Raw genomic sequence first — 17,181 nt, forward strand, 5'->3', positions numbered from 1 at the left:
GCTATGGTGGTGAACACATCTAAAGGTAGAGCTGGGGGTGACAGAAACAGGAGAATAACTGGAGCTACGATCTTGGCCTTTTAGTAAACTCTGTGTTACAGTAAGAGATGCTCAAAATAGAAAGTAAATGGGCACAGGAAGAATTAACGGCAAGGTTGTTGTCTCCTGACCTCCATGTGCACATGCACACACATCCTTTATATGAGCACAAGCACATGCATACACACATTCACAAAAAACACACAGAACATCATATATGTGTATATAACAATTTTTAGTTACCAACAATATTTCAGTAAGAGTGAATGAAATAAATTTCAAATACACAGAGAAATGAATTTTTCCACTAAGACTCATTAATTAACCTTGATTAAAAATGGAAAATTCAATTCACATTGTTTTTGTGCTGCAGAGAAACTATACTTATGATAGAGAGTTAAAGCTACAATAGGATATTTACACTATTCTTTAGACTGGAAGTAGATTAAATTCCTTTCAAACAAAAAATGTAAAATATCATTATCAGCAAGGAGCTTCCTTTGAATAATTTCAGTGTTAAAGGAACATTTATGATATAAAATAAAAAGGAGAGAGTAAAAGATTTCCTGTGGAAATTTCAACTTATGCTGTACAGTGAACTTAAAGGACTATGCAGTACTTGGCAACAGAAATCTCACAATATGGCAACAGTAATATCACAAATTTTATTTAAATATATAAGGAATCTTGATTTGTTACTTGAACTATTTAAAAGTTTAAGAAATAAATCTGTATTTTGAAAAAATATAATTGTAACTGAACCAGAATTATGTCTTACAACCATCTCTTTGTTCAGGTCAAGTGGGGCCAATAGCTTCTTCTGACCTCTGTGGGTATCAGGAATCCACACATACACACATGTTGATGCAATACCCATAAATAAAAATAAATAAATTATTTTATTAAAAATGAGAAAAATTATCCTTTTCAAAAAATCTGGTGGCACTTTGACTGCAAGCTTTTCAGTATATCAATTATTCTGCTATCAGAACTGATTTGTACCAAAGGAGTAATTGTGGGATAGACATTCATCACAAACTTCTGAACACTTAGGGTGACTGGGTCATACATCCATAACAGGACTGCAGTAGATGAGATGATGAAGTCCACCGAGTACATCACCACAAAGAAAACTACCAGCAGCAAGATGGTCTGGGTAGCCCTTTTCTCAGGAGATGCTCTAGGGTGGTTGAGGCTGTGAAGATGCTTGTGTTGCCTCTTATGTCTGAACAAGATAATCACCATGTATCCACTAGCGCCCAGCATAACTCCTAGAAGAAACACATCTATAGAGATTGTCACTGCTAAAATCAGTGCCCCAGTGTTGTAGTTCAAAGGGAAGAGTGAACAGGATTTACTGACCTTTATCTGTTTGGCCTCACTAACATTGATAAAAGCACCAGCAGAGAAAATCTGGTTGCTACTGAATGTCAAGTTGAAAAACCAGATAAATAAGAAAGCACAAATCATATATTTCTTTAGCTTATGTTTAAATTTATTCAACAAAGAGGTACTGGGACTGATAGTGACAGCCTGGAACACACTCAGGAGGCAGGTGATGCAGATGGAGAGGCCTCTCATCACCCTGCTTATGTAAAAAGTTGTCTTACATTTGAAGTCATTGTCCATGTTCAGTGACTCAACTATCTCTTTAAGCCAAATATCCCCTTTAGTGAGTACTAGCACTATGTGGATAAAGGCCAGTTGACAGGAGATCATGTCCGTGGGCTTAGGTCTGTGGCTTAGGACTATGAAAGTATAGAAAACAAGGAGAAACATATTGGCCAGGACTCCAAGCCCAGCTTGGAAATTAAGCACAATCTTTAATGAGGACATACGTGGAAAGTGTACTCATCTTAAGCTTGTAGTAGAAGCATATTTCATACATCTGAAAAATAATAGAGTATACATCAGACTTGTGATTCACTGGTCAGTGTTTCTATATCATCATTTTATTTTACCTACTTATTCTTGATTAACTTGTTTCTTTAACTTTTGATGTTCCGGAATGGATATCATAGCCCACATTTCTATATACTTCTCCATGTATCTACCTGTGTATGTAGCATACTAAAGATGATAAAGGCATTCACAGTCACATCCTACACAGAATGCACAGTTTGTGGGCCCGCTACTCACTTATAGGTCATGCCTTAGAAATCCAAACCTATTCATTTACATTGCCTTGTTTTAGAATTAATACATTAAACAGTAGTGATGAACATAGAATATTATTCACATTTTTACACCTGAGTACAACTTACATTGATCTGGAAAATATTCACAAAAGAAATCCAAAAGCATGAAGTAAGTCAGTCTCATGTTGCATAATTTTAATGTGCTCTATTTTACAACCTTTTCAACTCTTAATTCTAATAGAATCATAGAAATAATTCATGATAATTCTGCATTTTAATCAGCAAACTGTCTTAGTTCATATTTTTCTTTATTTACTGTCCCTTTTTCTATGAAGTCTTACATCACCTCAATCTGGAATTAAAGAAATACATACAGTTGGAGACCATTATTGCAGTTTCCACACCTTATTTATTGCATTGCTATTAATTATGATTATAAATGATCTTTAATGTCTTTGAATTATTCCTATTTCATCAGCTTTTGGAACACTCTTCTTCAGGCTTAAAGAACTACCTCACAGCTATCAAGACAAGCACTGGTTTTTCTTTTATTGAGAGGGTGAGTAAATCATTCATAGTAGGATGCCTTATAATTTTTCTCTTTTTGCCTTATGACTTTTTCAGCCATCCATATTGTTATTTTACTACCTCCTATTATATTTATCTCCCTCCACCCTTCCTAGAAACTCCCATTAAATTTTCCCTATCAGCTCAATTGTACTCTGCTACTCCCCTACATCTTCCTCCCACCTTCTGCTATATTTAACCTCTGTCCTCCCCCTGCCTAAGGATCTTTTCGTTTCCATTTCCCTCCTGAAATCACTTGTACCCTGCTGTACTCCTTTCTAAGGCTCCACACACCACCCCAGTCCTGGCCATAGTTCTGGTTTGCTCTGGTCTCTGAAGTTACTACAGGCTACACACTCACATCTTAAATGTGGAGCTAGGAGCATCCAAGAAGAGCGAACATGCCTCACTAAGACAAACACTATTTTCAACACATTGTGACAAACATAAACTTGCCACAGATGACCATCTAGTGATCGTGGTTTGCGATTTCTGTTTTAAAAGCTATTCCTTCCCATGCAGTGGAAATCAAGGGTCCCAGTGTTAACTCACATAATCAACAGTCTTATAATTATAATTTTGATAAACAGTCCTACCTTTGGTTCTTATGTTAGTTATTTGTCCCAGTTACCCATATCCTTAATTTGTCAAATTACTGTAATTCAGTACTTTCAAACAGCGTTGTGATAAAGAAATAGAAAACCACTACATTTACTCAGATTCCTGAGACAAAAGAGTGCTCAATTAAATTGTCAAGATCACTTGTATTCCACACATATAGATGAATGCATGTACATACGTGTGGACATAATGCAGAAGTTAATGTGTGTGATTCTCCCACCAGTGTACATATACAGTAGCTTTACAGTGGTAGTCTGTTTATTTTAAAGTTCCAGAAAACAACCTGGAAGATGGTTCAGTGGTTGAAAGCATATTTTACTCTTGCAAAGGACCTGGATTTGATTTTCAGCAATAACTCGGTGGCTCATAACCATCTTTAACTGCATTTCTGCAGGTTCCATTTCCCTCTCTGACTCATGCATGCAAGTGGCACATAGACACATATGCAGACAAAACTCATAAATGCAAAATAAAAGAAATAAATCCTAGAAATAAATATTAAATACATAAATAAAAGCTCCAGGATACCATTTAATTCAAATCTTCACCTCCAAAATAAAGAATGGTGGTTCAATTCTGTTTTTCAAATTGCAACTGTACAAACCATATATGTAAAATAACCTTCATTAATTGTACATCTATAATTATAGCAATATAGCACATGTATTATATGTAATACAAAAGATGATAATATCAAGTAAAAGGTAATTTAAAATTTTTTTCCTTAGCACAAAGATATGTTCTACAATCTGTATATTTCATATGCATTGATTTGTAAATATCTGTGACTTATAGGAAATCAAGCATCTCCTAAATCATCATGTGTCATTTTTCTATGGAGCTCATTCTGGCTGAGACTTAACCAGAAATAACCCCATATCTACCATTGATACAAATTGAACTATTACCATATAAATGCAATGAGAAAGGATATTTGTTTTACTTGTAAAATAAATTGCAGTGCAGGGGGCTTCGGGTCAGTTTCAGTTACATCATTTACTTATCAGTAGAAAACATGAAGTGTGGCCATAAATATTCACAATATGCAGAAGCCATCACTATTAAATTGACCCAGACCTAGAGACCAAGCAGACTCCAGGCAGCTGTCTGAGGAGATGTGCAACAATAAAAACCAAGGGCTGCTGCGTGGATACATAGCTCTGCATTCTTACAAGAAAATCACTCTAAGCCGGGCGGTGGTGGCGCACGCCTTTAATCCCAGCACTTGGGAGGCAGAGGCAGGCGGATCTCTGTGAGTTCGAGACCAGCCTGGTCTACAAGAGCTAGTTCCAGGACAGGCTCCAAAACCACAGAGAAACCCTGTCTCGAAAAACAAAAAAACAAAAAAAAAAAAAAAAAAAAAGAAAATCACTCTACCCCTTCATTATCACAGTACTTGATTTTAGAACAGTCTTGTTTTAAGACTTATGGTGATCTATGTATTCTTCTTGGTGGAGAATAAATACCATAATGAACATAAAACATACTAGATCAAATGTATCATTTTCATTTTAAGTTTTACCATATTTAGTGAGTAATGACCTAAAAGCAGTATGACGACTCAGAGAGATCATAGAGCAACTGTGTGATTGATGTTCAGGTGACAAGATACATGGTATTGGCTGACGTATTGTCCACTGTCAGCAATATTAATAAGCCTTCAGGAATCTCAGGAAGATGAGGGTCTTAGCCACTCAAATGAGTTCCATGAGCAGATCTTTATGAAATACATAATGCCAGCAGGAACAAATAGTGACTGCCTTTTAAGAATGTATTTATTCATAGCTATTACCTGATACACTTACATAATTAAAATGAATAAATTATTATTTATGAAATTAAATTTAGCTCACTGGCTACTGGAAGCACACAGGCGCTCACTAGAACCTTACAGTCTCACACTTTGGAGCTAGTTCCCCTGCGATGAAGCAGCAGCAGCAGTGTCACTGCAGAGCCTGTGGGGAAGCAGTCAGACCCAGAGCTCGATCACAGGTCACATGGTGGAAGTGTGGGAAAGACATGAAAATGTTCACTGAAAGAGTCTCTCTCTCTCTCTCTGTGTATGTGTCTGTGTGTGCTTGTGTGTGTCTGTGCGTGTGTTTGAAATGACTATTGGGACTAAGAATAGATCAATAGCATATTGTGTGCTGGAGCTGATGTCATGAATATGTGTACAGCACATGAGTGAAACTGTGATTTTTATCAAATATGTTTGTGAAATAATGAACTTTAAGGAAAATGGAGCGTGTGTCCTTTGTTTTCTGTGTGACTTGATGAGATCAATGAGGGTCCTGTCTAGTGCATCAGTGCAGACTTTTAATGTGCATTCTGCAAAAAAAAAATCAAAATTCTATAATGCTTGCAAACAGAAACTCTTGCTTCCATCATCTGTTTTTGTGCTGTTCATAATCTGTGTCCAGTTATGAAATGACATTTACCTGCATAGTTTGTTACATTTATTAAACAAATTCATAATTGTATATTTTCTGATTTCCACTGTAATATTGTTGTATTTGTATGGGTCTGTGGGTTGCTGTCTCGACCTGTAGTTCAGACTGACTTTATTAAACGCACAATGCTTGTGAATTAGCCTTCAAAGTGCTGAGATCAGAGCCGTGTGCCACCACGCCAGCCTTCACTTTCCATGTATTCTCTCATATACATTAGTAAGTGATTTTGCAGCAATATAAAAATGGACTCAAGACATTCAGCAGCTAAACTTAAATTTACTTGGCATTTTTTATGAACATGTATTTTAATGAGCAATTGTATTTTCTAATGACCTTGGAGATTTTGGCTTTAAATAATTTTATACTATTCAATAATTGAAATTACTTTCTCACTGCTAATGAAAATATTATTCAATATTGTATCAGTCTCAATGTTACAAAGTTCAATTTAGAAAACTTGATATATTAAACTTAACTTATTTTACATAAAACACTCACTATGCAACTGACTTTTTCCAACTTTAAACAATGTTGAAGACCATTTTATGGTTTAGTAGGACATAAGCTGAAACTTTCCTCATAATGCCTAAGTATATGAAAACTTAACAAAAACTTACTGATAAACAGTAAATCAGTTAATATTTGTTTTTTATTTCTGTCTTAAGTTTCATATACATAAATGCATGGTCAGTTAGCTTGAGAAAAGTAGTAAAATGACAAAAACAAAGTATAATTTAAAGGAAATTTATTATTATTAATGTACACCTGCAAACTAATAAATGTGTGTTCTCTGATTTTCACCCTCTAAGTTATTTCAGGCTTTTGTGACAAGAATGGAAAACTAAGACAGTGGGCATTACTAGCTGGAATCATGTTCTCAGAATTATTAGAGAACATGCAGGAAAATAGATAGATATCGCTAAAATATTCCACTTGGGGTCACTTTTTACATATGTACTAGTGTATACTCATTGTAAAACTGAAGGATTTTATGACATTTTCATTCAATATATAACATCCATTGATTATCCTCACACTGTTAGCCTTTCCTGTCTCTCTCTCTACACTTCTGCTAGGCTCTGTCCTCTCCAGTAGCCCCACCTTCTACTGTCACACATATTATAGTCAGAGGTCATAGTAAGTGCAATCTATGTTCTTTTACAAATCATTACACTGATATTTTATGTCTACAAACATCTGTTTTTTTTTGTGACACAATGTGGCTCAAAAGTAAAATTCTAAGCACAGCGTTCTCTAATCATTTCATTGCAGAAAATCTGGATTCACTCACCACCCACTTACAACTCTCACTATTAATGAACAAACAATCACACTCACCTGGCCAGGCCTTTGATAAACATCTATGTAGAATGAGGCTCTAAGAAGCAGTTATAAGGAGGAAATGTCATCATCTCATCTCCCTCAAGAAAAATAATTTTCATGTCATCAGTAGAGGGCAGTCCTGACCTTGAAGTTGTTAGGAAGTGCAACCATCAAATGGGAAAGTGAACTTTCCTAATTCCAGGAAAACAGTGCAGTAGGAACAGCTGAGCTCTGGGATTCCTGTGTGTTAGCTATTCTCCCCAGGCCCTACATGTCTGTGCGCATTAGCTGATTCCAGTCCTTGTGAGCAAAACACAAGTAAAATAAAATTATCCTATTTAAAAGAAGTAGAAAAACATTTTCACTTTTCCAAGGTATCCTTCCTGTTTCCAAAATATTCTTGGTAGCCTCCATACTTACTTGACAGTGGCTTCAGAGTCTCATCTAGAAATTAACATAAATTTTGCTGAAATTAACAAGATGTTCATATAGCCACATAACCTTTGATTTACAGCCTGTCCTGTCTGTTATATGTGCTTGGGAAAGGGTGAACAAGAGACCGGCCAGTTACAAGTCTAGCCTAAAGCCCATGGAGGAGAGTAAGCCCACCCTGTCACTGTCTGGAGTACCAGGACACAGAGACTGGATGGCCCAGGGACCGAGGATAGAACCACACACAACAAAAGAAAAAATTGTCAATATAATGATGCTTAACAATGTTCTGTTGTACTCATAGATTTTTGCCTGGCCCACTTGTTAGCAGACAGGCTTCATCCAGCAACAAATGCAGACCCCACAGCCAAACAATAGGAAAGAAATATAAGAAAGAAGAGGAGGAGGAAGAAGAGAATGGGGAAGAAACATCTATAGTTAAAAATTGTGCTTTTTTTTTTCCAAAAAGAAATACTCAAAAATTCTTACCATATCTAAAATAAAAACTGAAGTAGAGATTTGAAGGTTGCTACACAGGGACTAAGATATGAGGCACAAAACAGATGATCAAAATTGGACCACAGCCGGGATGGTTGAAATGAGATGTCCCCTGAAGACTTGGGAATTTAAACCTTTAGTTCCCGGTTGACATTTCTGTATAGGGAGGTTTAAGAGGTGTGACCTTTAAGAAGAAAGTTTGTCACTGGAAATAGCGTAAGTCCTTAACAATCAAAGCCTGCTTCCAGTCTCAGAATAAGTCTGTATCTGAGAGCTGTCTCCTCCCATTTTTTATTCCTCTCTAGGGCTGGGATTAAGGACATGTGTCGCTACCACCTGGTTTCTATTGCAAACAGTTTGGCTAGTGGGATTAAAGGTGAATGTCACTGATTCCTGGTCTGTAAGGCTGACCAGTGGGGCTGTTTTACTCTCTGATCTTCAGGCAAGTCTTATTTATTAAAAGACAAATGAATTTTTGCTACACTTTCCCTTTTTGTCTAAAATAAAAGAAGGCTATAGCTAATATAAGAAAATTGTATACATTAATTCCAATGACTATATACAATATATACAGGCAGTAAATACATCAAAAATGTCCAGTTTATTTGTATTTGACAAATAATTCATATCTATCCTATCTTGGTAAGTCCAACATTCTGTACCTAATTTACTTTTTACTGCAGATGGGTACTATTATGGTGAGCAAATGTATGGTGTGGTATGAGAGAGAGATAATGGCTCATGTGCTATGGGCAAAAGCATATCTGAAGGGGTGAAAGCAGTGAGGAGCAGGTTAATGTGGCTTGATTGCCACCTAAGGCCATGATGAGGTCGGTGCCTGTCCTGCTGCAGCCACCATGTCTAAGTTCTTTGCTCGGTGCATCCATGGTTTGTGTTGATGTCCATGGCTCCTAATTCCGCCAAAGCCCTAAAGGGTAGGATTGTATAGAATTGATCTTGTCCCTCACTTACTGCAACACTATGGAGTATTGGTCCTGCCTCTCACCTAATGAAGCACTCAGGAGAGAGTCCTATACCTCTCCTGGCCAGCACAATAGAGATGACCTTATGTGCTCGGGCATGAGTGAGGGCATTAGAATGGGAGAGCAGGTCAAGCCTGCTATGTGGTTATGTGGTGAAGGAAAGACCCTTCCCCATTCTGTTAGCCAACTACAGCAGATGAGGGACCAGATACAACCTCCCACCCTGCACCAGCTGCAACACTCAGAAAAGTGGAGCCTACACCTTCTGGCTAGAGCAATAAGACAACAAAAGTTGATCAAGGGGATTCAAATTGGAAAGGAAGAAGTCAAACTTTCACTTATTTGCAGATGATATGATCATATACATAAGTGACCCCCAAAACTCTAATAGGGAACTCCTACAGCTGATAAACATCTTCAGTAATATGGCAGGATACAAGATCAACTCAAAAAAATAAAACCAGTATCCCTTCCTTATAAAATGATAAAGAAGCCGAGAAAGAAATCATAGAAAGATCAGCCTTCACTATCACTACAAATAACGTAAAATATCTTGGGGTAACACTAACCAAAGTAGGGAAATACCTGTTCAAAAAGAACTTTAAGTCTTTGAGAAATAATCTGAAGAAGATACCAGAAAATGAAAAGATCTACCATGCTCTTGTATAGGTAGATTCATCATAATAAAAATGACAGTCCTATAAAAAGCAGTGTATAGATTCAAAGCAATCTCCATCAAAATCACAGCACAATTCTTCACAGACCTTGAAAGAACAATAATCAACTTTATATGGGAATACAAAAAAAACCTAGTATAGCCAAAACAATCCTGTAGGCATCACTTCCTTGACATCAAACTCTATTATAAAGCTATTGTAACAAAAACAGCTTGGTATTAGCATAAAAACAAACAGGTTGACCAATGGAATCAAATCAAGGACCTAGATATTAATCCACACATCTACGAACATCTGATTTTTGACAAAGAAGTTAAAATTACACAGTGGAAAAAAGTATCTTCAACAAATGGTGCTACTATAAATTGATGTCAGCATGTAGAAGAATGCAAATAGATTTATATCTATCCCCATGCAAGAAACTCAAGTCCAAATGGATTAAAGACCTCAATATAAGTTCAACCACACTAAACCTGATAGAAGAGAAAGTGAGTAGTCTTCAATACATGCACACAGGAGACCTCTCCCCAAATATGACACCAGTATCACAGACACTGAGAGAAACAATAATTACTGGGACTTCCTGAATCTGAGAAGCTTCTGTAAAGCTTGTTGACACAGTCAAAAAGACAAAAACGCAGCCTACTGAGTAGGAAAAGATCTTCACCATGCCCATATGAGACTGAAAACTGATCTTCAAAATATATAAAGAACTCAAGAATTTAGACATTAAAATTCCAGATAACCCAATTAAAAAATGTGATACAGAACTAAATAGAGATTCTCAGCAGAAGAATCTCAAATTGTTGAAAGACAACATCCTTACCCATCAGGAAAATGCAAATAAAAACTACTCTGAGATACCATCTTTCATCACTCAGAATGGCTAAAATCAAAAACACCAATGATACCTTATGCTGGGGTAAATGTGGAGTAAGGGGAATACTCATCCTTTGCTGGTGGGAGTGCAAACTTGTACAACCACTTTGGAAGTCAGTATGGCAGTTTCTCAGAAAATTGGGAATCAATTTACCTCAGGACCCAGGAATACCATTCTTGGGCATATACCTAAAAGATGCTCAATCATGCTATAAGGACATTTATTTAATCTTTTAAATTTTTTTAGTTGCAATGATTTGTTTTGCATTTCAAGATGTGGTTTATTTTAGAAAAGTTTCTTTACAATGCAGAGTAAAATGTATATTCTTTAGTATTTGGGTGGATTATTCTGTGGGCATTTTTATGTCTATTTATTATATGAGGTCAATTCTGATGTTTCTATGTATATTTTTCTTTGCAAAATATCTTGTCAACTGGAGAAAGTTGGGTATTGAATTCTCCTGCTATTAATGGATTATGTTAATCTGTGTCTTTTAAAACAAAGATAGAATTTTTTTTAAAATTATGTGTCTCTGAGTTTGGTGTGCATATGTTTAGGGCAATAATGTTTTCTTGGTTAACTGCTCCCTTGATCAGAATGCAGTTTCCCTCTTTATTTTTGTTGATCGGTTTCTATTCCAAGTCTGTTATCTTAGATGTTTGGATGGTGATGCCTCTTTTCTTCATGGTTCCATTTGATTGGAGTACTTTTGTCTATCCTTTTACTCTAAAGTGGTTCCTGTCTTTATATTTAAATTTGCTTTTTGTAGGCAAAAGATAGACTTTGTTTCTTGATCCATTCAGTCACTCTCTGTCTTTTTAGTGGAAAATTGAGGCCATTCATGCTTGAATTGTTATTGAAATGTGTGTGCTAGTTCTGGTCTTCATGCTGTTGATTTTTGGTGTTGTGTTCTCAGTGGTCTTTATGGTTTAATAATTATGGCTCATGTTCATTCCAAAGTCTCTATGTTTTGCTTATCCCTCTATTTACCCCAAAATAAAGCTTCTTGTATTAACTTAGGTTTGTTTTGTTAAATATAAATTATTTTTAGGTTGTAAATGTTTGCAAAATTGTAACTTTTCCTTCAATCATAGCAGTAGTTTTTCTGGGCGTATTATTTTAAATTGGCTGTCATTTAGGACTTGGGTGGTATTATTCCTGGTTCTTCTGGCTTTGAAAGTTTTCCTTAAGAAATCAGCTGTTCTTTGAAAAGTGTTCTTCACTCGTGATTTGCACCTTTTCTTGCAACTTTCAATGCACCTTTATTTCTCTGTCTTCTCAGTGTTTTAAATATGAGATGCTATGGAAATTTCCTTTCCTGGTCTTGTCTTTAATGTGTTATGTGTGCTTCTTCTATGTGTGTGGGTCAATCTTTCCTAGGTTTGGTACAGTTTTTTAAAGATATCTTTGAAGGTTTTGTGTTTGCCATTGACTTGGGATTTTTCTCATTCAACTGTGCATAGAATATGAAAATTTGATTTTTTCATGGTATCCCACACAGACAATTATGTCTAGGCAGGCATTCTACAAACTAAGTTACATCCCCAGCTCCACACCTCATTGTCTGCTGATTATATCACCTCATGTCTGTTCCCCCTGTAAGAAAGATTACTTTTCCCAAGTGTATTTACATACATTTTCTTAATTTTAGCAAAAGTACTTTTAATTTCCTGGAGAAGTCATGAAGCCATGTCAAGTAAGTGTGGAGGCCATTAAGGAATATTTTGGAAGCAGGAAGGATTCCTTGAGGAATCAAAATGTTTTTCTACTTCTTATGAATGTGATGTTATTTTTATTTTAGCATTGTCTAGGACAGGGATCCACTAATTCACACAGACAGATAGGGACTGGGGAGAATTGTTCACACATGGGAAAGCCATGGCTCAGCTGCTCCATCTCTACTGTTGTCCTGGAATTAGAGAAGTTCACTCTCCCAGTTAATGGTACCTCGTTCTAACAACCTCAAGGTCAGAACTTCACCTTACCAGGTGACATGGTAATTATGGGTCTAGAGAGAGATGAGCTGATGACATTTCTTCCCTATAACTACTTCTTAGGGCCTCATTCCAAATGGATGTTTATCAAAGGTCTGGCCAGGTGAGAATTTCTTTTTCTCTTCATTAATATTGAGAGCAGTAAGTGATAGAAGGAAGCAGAGTTTTCTGTAATAAAATGATTAGAGAATTCTCTGTTTAGAATTTATTTTTGAGCCTTATCGTATCAATAGCAAACACCACAGATGTCTGTAGACATAAATTATCAGTGTAGTGATTTGTAAAAGAACGTAGATTTCACTTGCTATGACTTCTGATTGTAATGTATGTGATGTAGAAGGTGGCCTATTGGAAAGAGGACAGGGCCTCGACAGGGAAGGCTAATAGGGTGAAGGTGATCAATGGATATTATGTATTGAATGAAAATATAATGATATCTATCTCTTTGTACAGTAAATGTACATTTATATCTCTGTAAAAATGACCACAAATGGAGTATTTTAATGAGCATATCTGCGTATGGATTCTCCTGAGGGTGTACTCTTATAATTCTATAAACATGGTTCCTCCTAGCTAACGGTAGCTGTGCTAAATTTCCAACCCACTCACAAAACACTTGAAATGGCTTTAGGGTAAAATACAAAGAATACACATTCATTGGTTTGCAGGAGTGCATTTATAATATTAAGACATATATAAATTATATTTTATATTTTCTCATTTTTCTACTTTTCTCAAACCTATGCATTAGTTTATATGAAACATCACCAGAACAATTATTAACTAATTTAGTGTTTATCAGTATTTTTCTATTCTGTTAAGTTTGTGTATACTTAGGAATTCTTAAGAGAGTTTTACTTCATGACTTAGTAAAATGTAAGATGGTCTTAACATTATATTAATAAGATTGATTTTTTTCATAGATTTGGTTATTCTATTGTAATAATTTCAAATGAAGTAGACCTTTATTGGTTATCTCAAACGTATCTAGACTCTGACTTCACTTAGTCATCAAATTCTTTTTTTCTCTTCCCATGTTATTTTTCTAAAAAAGAAAACAAAGTACTTAAATTCTTTCAATGTTATGTTTAAAAAAATGTAAACAGTAATTTTCAGTAGGAGTTTGAGTATTTTAATTAAAATAAATAATTTAAAGTATTTTCAGTTTTCTAAGTTGAACATTGTTACATTGCTACTAATATAATATTGAGTAAGCTTTTCATTAGCAGTGAGAAATATTTTCAGTTCTTGAATAGTATCAAATTATTTTGAGTTAAATACCCAAAGTTTTTTAATAGTTGCAAAATACAATTGTTCACTAAAATATGCATACAGAAAATATGCCAAGTAAATTTAAGCTTAGCTGATGAATGTCAGGTCCATGTTAATATTGCTGGAATATCATTTACTAATACATACAGGGGACTCAAATGGAAAGTGAAGTCAGGTGTGGTGGCAACACCTATGGACCCAGAACTTTGAAGGCTAAGTCAGGAGCTTCTGTGAGTTCGATTGAAGTCAGTCTGAACTAAGGCTGAGGTTCTTCCTCTGTCTCTGTCTCTCCCACACACAAATACAACAAAATTATAGTGGTAAATAAATACTATAGAATTGTGAAATCGTTTTAAAAATGGAATAAAATGATGCCAATAAATGTCACTTAATCACTAAACACAGAGCATCCACTCCAAGAAAACCAAATGATGGAAGCATAAATTTATGTTTACAAAAATTAAAAAAAATTCAGTTTGTTTTGTGTAATTCACGTTAAGAATCTACATTGATGCTGACGTGCTAGGCATGACCTTCATGGATTTGATCAAGTCACCCAGAAAATAGAGATTTTATTTTAGAAATATATTTGATATAACTCTGTTTTCACTCTATGCTGTTTCATTTACTCATGATAGCAGCCCCAGCACACGATGTGCTATTGATCTGTTCTTAGTCCAGGTAGCCATTACACACACACACACACACACACACACACAGGCACACACGCACGCACGCACGCACGCATGCACACAGACACAAACACACACACAATTACACCATGTGATGTGTGAGCTCTGGGTCTGACTGCTTCCCCAGAGGCTCTGCAGTGACACTGCTGCTGCTGCCTCATCACAGGGGAACTGGCTCCAAAGTGTGAGACTGTAAAGTTCTAGTGAGCATCTGTGTGCTTCCAGTTGTGGGTGAGTTAAATTCAATTTCTACAGAGTAACTGATACTTTAAAATTATTTAATAGTATCAGGCAAGGGCTGTAAATTAATACCTTAAGTAAGTCATCACTCTTTATTCCCACTGGCATATGCATTTCATAAAAATCTCCTAATGGCCCTAATTTGAGTGTCTAAGGTCTTCATCTTCCTGAGATTCCTGAAGACTTAACATTGCTGACAGTGGATAGCACATCAGCCAACACCGTGTATCTTGTCACCTGAAAGTCACACAATCACTCCATGTTCTCTCTGAGCAGTCACACTGCTTTTAGATTATTGCTCACTAAATATGGTAAAACTTAAAATGAAAATGATAATTTTCATCTAATATGTTTGTATGTTCATTATATCATTATCTCCTCAGAGAAGAATGCAAAGACCACCATAAATTCATAAAACAAGACTGTTCTAAAATCAAATACTGTGATATTTAAGGGGAAAGCGATTTTTGTCCATATAATGTAGAGCTAAGTGGAAACAGCTCGTTGTTTCAGACAGCTGTCTGCCCAGTGTATTGGTCTGGATCCCTTTAATAGTGATGGCATCCGCACTATTATGAATGCTTATGAATACACTTCAGGTTTATTCCTTACAACTAAGTACTACAACTTAAACTAATGTGAATACCTGAGCACTGCATTTTTTTTTTCAAATAAAACAAAGGACGTTTCTCAGTTTATGGATGTGTTGACAACTCAGTTTGCAGCCGTGGTAGCTGTGGTTTTTCTGGTCCAGTCTCACCTCCAGTGCACCCCAGAGAAAGATGGCACATGAGGAATGAGAAGAAGCATCATTTTCTGTAGGTGACAAATGTTTACTAAGCAAAGGGTGTGAAGTAGAGATTTTTAAGTTCATAGCCTTGAGATAAGAAAAAACTTTTTGACTAAAATCTTTAACTTCTATTATCATTTTTTATTTTATTTATTATACATTGCCTTATTAAAATTATAGAGGTGTAGTTAATAAAAATGATTGTACATATAGACTTTGTCCATTTGTAATTTTAAAATTGGAATGTGCTACAGTTCTTTCAGGTTAGAGACCAAGTCTTGAATTAATTGTTATCCTTAATAAATCAAATGACACATTTTCTTTCTTTCTTCCTTTTTTTTCTTTCTTTAATATTTACTTATTTTATTTTTCATAGATACATGTATTACCTGTATGTATATCTGTGTACCACTTGCTTGCAATATCAAAGAAGGCAATAGATTCCTATAACTAGAGTTACAGATGGTTATGAGCCTCCATATCATTGCTGGGAATCTAGCCCAGATCACTGGCAAGAGAAAAACGTGCTCTGAACCTCTGTGCCATCTTTGCAGCCTGTATTCTAGAACTTTAAAAAAAACCAGAATACCATTGTGCAACTACTGTAACTGTATGTTGGTGGAAGAATCATATGTTTGGCTCTGGCTATTAGACTGAACCTATTCCTTTACTAGACAAAGCTTTTAAAGAGCAAACATAATGTATATATCTAAAGGTATGATTTTTGTTGGCATATTCATGGGGATGTTATAGCATGGACACATTTACTGACTTATCAATTATTTCTATATCTATATGCATGCACATATATTTGGAATATACAAGTGAAGTTGAAAATAAAATTGGACACTCTCACAAGAATCTTGGTATAGTTTTCTATTCCTATATCACTTGATTTTAAAGTAACAAATCATACTAATTTGATAGAATAATGATACTGGTAACCAGTCTAAATAACTAACAAAGCATAAAAGCTAAGACTATTTGTTGAAATAATATAAACTGTGTTTGGTGACATATGATAACATTGGGGCCCTTGATTTCCACTGCATGGGAAGGAATCTCTTAAACAGATTCTAAAACAGGATCTCTATGTGATCATCTTTGGCAAGGTAATGTTTGTCATATTTTGTTGAAAATGGAGTTTGTCTTATTGTCACATGCTCGCTCTTGTTGGGGGCTTCTAGCTCCACATCTTCAGATGAGAGTATTTCCTGTGTAAACTACCGATATCAGGAAAGCAAAATGGGACCATGGCCAAGATGGGGTTGATCGTGGGTAGCAATGGAGATAAGAACAACAGGGTACAAGTGGTCTTATCAGGGAAATGTGAAAGAGTGGGCTCCTTAGCAGGGAGGAGGGAAGAACATATAGAAGGAGGTGGGAGGAAGGTAGAGGGGAGTAGCAGGATACCAATGATCTGATAGGGAAAATGGGAAAATGGTGTTTCTTAGTTAAAGAGGAGTACATAAATACAGAAGATGAAATAGGTAGGTAAAGTAACAAGCGATGGATGAGAAACTCAAAGGAATCATACTATTAATCATTTACCCCACACCACTGTCATGCCTTGAAAAATAAAGAA

At 35.7% G+C, this 17,181-nt stretch overlaps 1 protein-coding gene across 1 annotated transcript; it reads right to left on the reverse strand.

Annotated features, from left to right (window-relative positions):
• Nucleotides 1-966: 966 nt before the first annotated feature.
• LOC121439704 (vomeronasal type-1 receptor 90-like) lies at nucleotides 967-1,893 on the reverse strand. The gene has a single exon (XM_041640288.1). It carries the CDS (start codon nucleotides 1,873-1,875, stop codon nucleotides 967-969), a length of 909 nt encoding a protein of 302 aa, XP_041496222.1. The 5' UTR covers nucleotides 1,876-1,893.
• Between the last annotated feature and the right edge of the window lie 15,288 nt (nucleotides 1,894-17,181).

This window comes from Microtus oregoni, unplaced genomic scaffold (assembly GCF_018167655.1).
Source record: "Microtus oregoni isolate MIOR12 unplaced genomic scaffold, Mior012 000062F_ref0000492, whole genome shotgun sequence".
In the NCBI taxonomy this organism is placed as follows: Eukaryota; Metazoa; Chordata; class Mammalia; order Rodentia; family Cricetidae; genus Microtus; species Microtus oregoni.